The sequence below is a fragment of the Echinops telfairi genome, unplaced genomic scaffold (genome assembly GCF_000313985.2).
Source record: "Echinops telfairi isolate 266 unplaced genomic scaffold, ASM31398v2 ScPeMD7_7424;HRSCAF=8462, whole genome shotgun sequence".
NCBI lineage: Eukaryota > Metazoa > Chordata > Mammalia > Afrosoricida > Tenrecidae > Echinops > Echinops telfairi.
In genome coordinates this window covers 20755621-20764574 of record NW_022111324.1, presented here as the reverse complement: position 1 = coordinate 20764574, position 8954 = coordinate 20755621, and the positions used below count along the sequence as shown (strand labels likewise).

General features: G+C 36.1%; 1 protein-coding gene across 1 annotated transcript in view; it reads right to left on the bottom strand.

The window, feature by feature from the left end:
- AXDND1 (axonemal dynein light chain domain containing 1) overlaps positions 1-8954 on the bottom strand; it is a 134459-nt gene that overhangs the window by 80168 nt on the left and 45337 nt on the right. The window contains exon 11 of the mRNA XM_004706807.2: positions 6751-6871. Coding sequence (XP_004706864.1) covers positions 6751-6871 — 121 coding nt within the window. The remainder of the gene's footprint in view (positions 1-6750; positions 6872-8954) is intronic.

Here is an 8954-nt window from a genome sequence, read left to right as displayed (position 1 = left end):
AACAACAATGCAGCCTGTTAGACAGAAGCTTGCTGTCATCAGCTCCTGTGACTACCTGAGTCAGGATAAGCCACCAGCCTGATGTCTGACCCATAGAATTGGGATTTGGCAGCTTTACAAATGCATGAGTCATTTCTTTGAGATCAATCTCTCTCTTCTCCTCTTCTTGCCTCTCTCCTTCTCTCTCCCTTCTGTCCTCCCTCCCCTTCACTAAGACTATCAGTGAAATAATGGACAAGGCAACCAACATTGGTGATATAAAGAAAAACCAAAAAGGAATAACTAAAAATTAACAAAGCCTGATGCAATTGTCGAACAACATGAAGCAAACTAATAACATGAGAATTCTAGAAGGAGAAGAGAAAGAGAATGAGATAGAAATAGAATTTGAAGGGAAATACAGCAAAAAAGCATCAGATCTTGTGATGGCAAAAGGATTCAACTAATTTTTTTTAAGATAAAGATATTGACATCTTAACAATGTCCTGGCATCATAAGCCTTTCAGTTCATGAATATAGAATGTCTTTCCATTTATTTATGTCTTTAACTTTTTTCAGCACAGTTGTATAGTTTTAATGTTCAAGATTCTCACCTTATTAGTTAAATAAGTGATCTACAGATTCAGCATAGTATCAAAATTCTAACAGCTTTCTTTTCAGAAATGAAAATTTGTCAAGCCCGATATATATATGGAATTGAAAATGGCCCAAAGTAGCCAAAGCTTAAAAACTAGGACCAAGTAGAAAGACTCATATTTCCCAATTAGAAAACATAATATAAAATTATAGTAATCAAAGTAGGCTGGTGCTGCCAAAAAGATGAAAACAAAAGAATTGAGGATTAAGAAATAAACCGACACATCTATGGTCAATTGGTTTCTGACAAAAGTCTATTTAATCAGTGGTAAAAGTCTACATTCTTCAATAAATGTACAAGGAAAACAGAATCTTCACATGCTAAAAATGAAGTTGGACACAGACCACATACCATATATGAAAAATTAACCCAGAATATATCAATGACTTAACTGTAAGAATTTAAACCATAAAATTCCTAGAACAAAACATAGGGGTAAGGAAATAGTTTTAACAAAAGATTATCAGATATAATAATATCAAAAGTATGAGCAAGAAACAAAATACACTGATTAGACTTCATTCATATTAATAACAAGTGTATAAAAAATGATTTCATCAACAAAGTGAAGAGACAACCTACAGAATGGGAGAAAATATTTTGGAACCATCTATGTGATAAAAGTTTAATATCCAGAATATATAGACCCATAATTAAATTTTATATATATACATGCCAAGGACTTAAATAGGCATTTAATTAATGAAGATTTACAAATGGCTAATAAGCACATGGAGAGATACTCAAGATCATTAGCTTTTAGTATAATGCATGTCAAAAGCACAGTGAGATTCCACACCTCCACCACTACCATCAAGCCAGCTTTCCTCAGGAAATGAAAAATAAGAAGTGCTGGCAAGGTTGCAGAAGGATTGGAATCTCTTGCACTGCTGATGGGATTGGAAAATGGTGCAAACGCTATGGAAAACAGTTTGGTAGTTCCTTAAATAATTAAAAATGGAATTAAAATGTTAGGTGCCATCAAGTCAGTTCTGACTCAGAGAGGCATTATGCACAAAAGAATGAAATACTGTCCAGTCTTGTGCCATCCTCACAATTGTTCCTATATTTGAGTCTATTAGTACAGCTGCTGTGTCAGTCCATCCACTGTGTTGCCCTTCTTCTTTACCAAGCATGATGTCCTTCTCTAGGGACAAGGCTCTCCTAAAAACATGTCCAAAGTATGTGAGAAGGAATCTCGAATCATTGCTTCTAGAGTACTCGGGCTGTACTTCTTCGAAGGCAGATTTGTTTTCCTTTTGGCAGTCCATGCATGGTACTTTCAATATTCTTTGCTAGCACCATAATTCTTCTTTTGTCTTCCTTATTCAATATTTAACGTTCACATGCATATGAAGTGATTAAAATTACCATAGTTTGGAGCAGGCACACCTTGATCATAAAAGTAACCAACCTGCTTCAACACTGCCCGTTTATTAAGACCTAAATAAGACCTAAGGTCTTGTGCAGCAGATTTACCCAATGCAATGAGTTGTTTGATCTTAGTTGCTACTTCCATGAGCATTGATTGTGGATCCAAGCCAGACAAAAATCCTCAACAACTTCAAGCTTTTCTCCCTTTGGCATGTTGTTACCTATTGGTACAGTTGTGAGGATTTGGGTTTTCTCTACATTGAGTTGTAATCCATACTGAACACTGTAATCCTTGATCTTTATCTGCAAGTACTTCAAATTCTTCTCACTTTTAGCAAGCAATGCTGTATTATTTACATAGCTAAGGATGTTAATAAGCATTCCTCCAATCCTGATGTCACATTCTTCTTCATATAATTCAGCTTCTCTGATTACTTGCTCAAAATACAGATTGAATAAGTATGGTGAGATGATATAAATCTGCTGTACACCTTTCTTGATTTTAAACCATACAGTATTCCCTTGTTCTATCTGATCCAGGCATAAGTTGCTCATGAGCATAATGAAATGTTCTGGGATTCTCATTATTCTCCAGTCTAAATATAATTTGTTATGATCCAAACAATCCAAAACCTTGGTTTAGTCAATAAAACACAAGTAAACATCTCTCTCGAATTCTCTGATTTCAGCCAAGATTCATCTGGCATCAGCAATGATATTCCCTGTTCCACGTCCTCTTCTGAATCTGGCCTGAACCTCTGGCATTCCCTGTCAATGTACTGGCAACCATTATTAGATGATCTTCAGCAAACAATTTACTTACATGATATCAATAATATTGTTCTATAATTTGAGTATTCTGTTGGGTCACCTTTCTTTGGAATGGATATAAATACGGTTCTCTTCCAATCAGTTGACCCAGTAGCTGTCTTTCAAATTTCTTGGTACAGAAGAGTAAGTGCTTCTAGTGCTTCATCCGCTGGTTTCAATTAGCATTCCATCAATTCCTGGAGCCTTGTTTTTGACTACTGCTTTCAGTGCAGCATGAGCTTCCTTTAGAACCACTGGTTCTTGCTCCTATGCTACTTCTGGAAATGGTGGAATGTTGACTAATTCTTTTTGGTACAGTGACTCCGTGTATTCTTTCCATCTTCTTTTGATACTTCCTGCATCATTCAATATTTTGCCTGTAGGCTCTTTCAATAATAATTTTAAAAAGAATCTTTCAATATTGCAACTTGAGGCTTGAATTTTTTGGAGTTCTTTCAGTTTAAGATATACTAAGCTTGTTCTTCCTTTGTCATTTTCTAACTAGGTCATTGGAGATTTTATTATAATAGTATACATTGTCTTCTCAAGCTACCCTTTGAAATTTTCTGTTGGGCTCTTTGACTTCATCACTTCTTCCATTTGCTTTACGTACTCCATGATTAAAAGAGTCTCTTCTGCCATCCACTTTGATCTCTTCTTTCTTCCCTTTTTAATGACCTATTGCTTCCTTCATAGAGGATGTTCTTAATATCCTCCCACAGCTCATCACGTCTTCTGTAATCAGTACTAAATGCAGCAACTTTCTTCTTAAAGTGTTCCTGAAATTGTGGTGGTTGTATTTTGGCTCTCATGGACTTGTTTTAATTTTCTTTAGCTTCTACTTGCATTGCATTTACATATGAGCAATTGATGGTCTGTTCCCTAGTCAGCTGCTAGTCTTGTTTTAGCTAGCTGCTGATATTGAGCTTTTCCCTAGTCTCTTCCCACAGAAGTGGTCAATTTTATTTCTGCATATTCCAAGTGAAGAAGTCTATGTGTACAGTTACCATTTGTGTTGCTGAAAAAGATATTTGCTATGAATAAATCGGTCTTGCAGAATTCTGTCATGTGTTGTCTGGCTTCATTTCTATCGCCAACATCATGTTTTCCAGCTACTGTTCATTCCTCGGTGGCACAGGGGTCCTCAGCTTGGCTGCTAAGCACAGTCAGCGTTTCAAAACCCCCAGCTGCTCCTCAGGAGTAAGATGAGGCTTTCCATTCCTGTAAAGAGTTATGGTCTCAGAAACCTACATGGGCAGTTCTACCCTCTTCTATAGGGTCACTATGATAAGAATCAAACTTGTTGGCATGAGTTTGGTATAGTTTGGGGGGGGGTGTTCTTCTTCTTTGTTTCCAACTTTTACATTCCAAACAACAATAATTATGAATATATCTTGATTGCATGCTTAATCAATTTCAGACTGAAAATGTCTATACAATTCTTCAATTTCCTTATCACTAGCTTTGGTAGTTGGTGCATAAATTTGAATATTTGTACTGATTGAATTTCCTTGAAGACAGATAGATAATAATCTTATCACAAACAGGCTTGTAAATCCTGAAAGGAAGGTAAATCTTGAAAAGTGGCCTTCTTATAAGATTGGATGGGTGGCGGGGGGGGGGGGGGGGGGGGGGGGGGGGGGGCCACTGGGAACCTTCCTCTTTCTCTATCCATTTGCCTTTCTACCCAGTGGGACTCTGCTGCTGAGAACTGCGGTGCCTGCCATGTTTCCACTGACTTTGGAGCCAAGCAACTCTGCACCTACCCAACTGTGATTTTTCTGCTTTCCAGTTCCTGATTTTGTCTCACCAGCATGTAGTTATTTGAGTCTTCTCGACTAGCCATAGGCTCATGGACTTGAGTTGGACTGGACTGGGATGACTTTTTGATACATAATTATTGCTTGATATAAAGCTTTTTCTTATACATAGATGAGTGTCACTGCATTTGTTTCTCTAAACAACGTGACCTAACACACACAGCATAGTAAACCATATAACTGTCTGATTCAAAATAGTCAAGCTTACTAATACTGAGGATATTGGTCTTTATGCATTCCATTTCATTTTTCATGATTTCCAATTTTCCTAGATTCATACTTCATACATTCCAAGTTCCAATTATTAGTATGTTTCTTATTACATTGAGTTATGCCCCAGCAGCAAATAAAGATGTCAAAGGCTTTACTCCCACAGGCTTTATTCCAGTCATGTCACCATGGTTGACTACTTTGAGAAGGCAGCCCTTCTTCAATCGTACCTTGAGTGCCTTCCGACTGAGGGGCTCATCCTCCAGCACGATCTCTGGCAATGTTCTGCTCCTATTCCTTACGCCTTCAGGATCTAACAAGATTTCCACACTATGCATAAGGTTTCCACTTACGTGGACAGCCAATTCCTTATTTGTAGTCTGTTCTTAGTCTGGAAACTTGGAGGACATCTGTTCACTTTGGGTTGTCTTGCTGACATTTGAAAGACCAGTGGCATAGCCCCCAGCAACACACCAACACACAGGCCAACACAGTACGACAAATTGACAGACAAGTGGTGAAGAAATAACATATGATCCAGTAATTCTATACCTAAGTATATATCCAAAGGAACTGAAAGCAGGAACTCAGAGATTTGCACCCAATATTCACTGTAGTGTTCAGAATAGCCACACAAAAAAAGGGAAACAACCCAAGCATTCATTGAAGGATGAACAGATGAACCAAATATGTTATATGTATAAAAAGGAATATTAATGAACCCTAGTAGCACTTTAGGGCATAGGGTAAGCTATAGACCGTTAACCACAAGGTACATGGTTCAAACTCACTAGCTCATCTGGGGGTGGGGGGTGAGCAACAGAAATGTGGGTGAAGGAAAACAGAAGACAATGTAAGATATGAAAATACTAGTGATTTATAATTTATCAAGGGGTCATGAGGGTGAGAGTGGGGAAAGGGAGGGAATAAAGAAGAGCTGATACCAAGGGCTCAAGTAGAAAGAAAATATTTAGAAAATGATGATGGCAACATATGTACAAATGTGCTTGATACAACTGATGCATGCTTATAAGAGCCCCCAATAAAATGATTTATTTAAAAAGAGAGAGAGAGAGAGAGAGAGAAGAGCTAGTCAGGGTGTAGTGTAGCAACGATGAAACATACAACTTTCCTCTAGTTCCTAAATGCTTCCTCCCACCTCCACTATCATAATCCCAATTCTACGTTACAAATCTGGCTAGCCCAGAGGATGGACACTGGTACAGATAGGAACAGGAAACACAGGGAATCCAGGACAGATGATCTCTTCAGGACCAGTGGTGAAAGTGGTGATACCGGAAAGGAAGGTGGGGTGGAAAGGGGGAACTGATTACAAGGATCTACATATAACCTCCTCCCCTGGGGACAGATAGCAGAAGAGTGGGTGAGGGGAGACGTCAGACAGTGTAAGATATGACAAAATAATAATAATTTATAAATTATCAAGGGTTCATGAGGTGGGGAGGGGAGGGAAGGGAAAAATGAAGAGCTGATACTAAGGGCTCAAGTAGAAAGCAAATGTTTTGAGAATGATGATGGCAACAAATTTTAAAATGTGCTTGACACAATGGATGTATGTATGGATTGTGATAAGAGTTGTAAAATGATTTTTTTAAATAAATAAATAAAATTAAAAAAAAATTTTTTTAAAGAATTCCTGCTTACATGTTAATAGATTCAGATGAGAAAAAGAGCCCTTAATTAGGCAATAGTTGGGTAATTGGGTAAGAGAGGGACAATCTGTTTTGCTTTAAAGAAAATTTATCATTCCCTTTTGGAGGCCCATAAAATAACTTTGGATGAGTATATATAATATATATATTCATTTTAAAAGACTTTTTTTATAGATTATTTATCTAGTAAAAAAGTAAGTTAGATTATGAGTCCAGTTGAACTAACCTTTAAAGCCAATTGATATGTAGCTGAACTCCAGATATCCCTCTCTGATATTAAGTGGTTAATATCACTCTCCATTCTTCCTCTTTGTAATGTATATAAATCATGGTATTCTTCTACAATTCTAAAAGAAAATTAAGAAACAGCTATATAGAGATTTAAAAAAAAATAATTTTAAATTTTCAAATAAAAATGTTCTAAAACACTAAATTTGCTCCCTTAAAAATTGCCGTAAGATAATCTCTTAACATGTGATTTCATAAAATTTTCTTATGCTATGATAATACCATAAGAAATATTATATTATTTCTGGATATACTAGTAAAATTGTATGGACAATGAAATTAGGGGGAAAGTTTTTCATTTAAAAATTTTACAAAACTCTTAGGAAAAGTAAAAAGTTTAATATATTTTCCCTGCTCTAAACACATTTTATCTTATGTTTTCTTTTTCAGTTCACTAGAATTTTAATATAGTATCCCCAAAATATAATACTATATTAAATGAAAAATTGTAAGTAAGAATGGCAGTAGTAGAATTATATTATTATGGCTAAGCTTCTTCCTCATATATTAGTTATTGAGTGAAAGAACAATGCATAATTGTGAATATGATATTTGAAAATTACATATCATTACAATAAGATGTTTAAAATCCTCTTCCAAACACCCAAAACTGAGGTATAATTATAATTTTCTTATCTACCAGAATATGCCTAATCCTCGAACTTACCCTGATGCTTTACTGAGAATCAAGAGCTCATGTGAGATCAAATAAAATTACATAAGTTATAAGCTTTCACAATCTTTTGAAGTACTCCCTCACATGAGATGTATGATACCTTTAAGAATTAAAGGACAGCAATGTAGAAATTTTCTAACAAAGTTAGTAACCATGATACACAAGGCCCAAAGTCTCATTCTATTTAGAGGTTTCTACTTATACAAAATTAAAAAACTCATACAAAATAAAACTCAAAATGAGAAGGAAGAGCTGTAAACATCTACTAAGAATCAGAATGTGGAATGCACAATGAGTCTAGGAAAATTGTAAGTCATCAAAAACTGCAATGAAGCATAAAGATCCATATCCCAGCATCAGCGAGCGGACATGGACTAGTACTGCCCATTATAAATCAGAGAGGCATATGGTTTACTATGCCAAGAATGCCAAATTCAAGAGGAATGGCATGACATTGTCAAACATATATATTTCAAGATCTATCTTGAAGTAAAATGCTGTTGGTGATAGAAGAATGTTCAGTGGTGGGATTCAGGCGGTTAGAATGGTTCAGCAGAACTGATACCTACTATTTTGTTGAGTTCAGCCAACCAGTTGTTAAAATGGTAATTGTAAGCAGGGTTCTCTCTAAAGTTGGCGGCTGAGCAGCTATTCAATGTGGAAATCACAAATTTACATTCTTTATTCTTTTTTAACATTCATCTGTGCAATAGCAATTTCTAATCACTCACAATAATGTTCATTCTGTCCATAGGTATTAAAAATTAGAACTATGCTTGTAATATTTAGTTATTCATTTCATAAAACTTGTTATACTTTTGATGAAATACATTTTTATTCCCTGTGTATATTACTTCAATAAACAAATAATGTAAAAACAAAAAGTGCCAAACGTCCAGAGGGTAACACGATGTCATTCATTTCAGCTTAGTGTTATACCCCAAATTCTCACGAGGTGTAATGAGTGGGTTATATAATTTCTGAAAGCATTCAAAATGCTAAAAATATTGTCAGAACAATTGCTGTAAGTGCAACAGAAGTGGACAGAGGCTTTTCAAAGATGAACAGAATATGCTCAGAGAAGAGAAATGGCCTAACTGTTCCTAATATATCAAACACAATGACTATTGTCTAATTGGCCTACCTCTAAAAGTGACAGGCTGGGTAAAGGTATATCACACAGCCAATGACATTCAGATAAAAGCGAAGAACATTGCAAGTGAGGATACTAATCAAGAAGTAATGTGGAAATATCTTTAAAAATGGGTTTATTACAGGGAATCCAGGACAGGTGATCCCTTCAGGACCAGTGCTCAGAGTGGCGATACCGGGAGGGTGAAGGGAAGGTTGGGTAGAGAGGGAGAACCAATTACAAGGATCTACATATAACCCACTCCCTGGGGCATGGACAACAGAAAAGTGGGTGAAGGGAGACGCCAGACAGTAAGATATGACAAAATAATAAT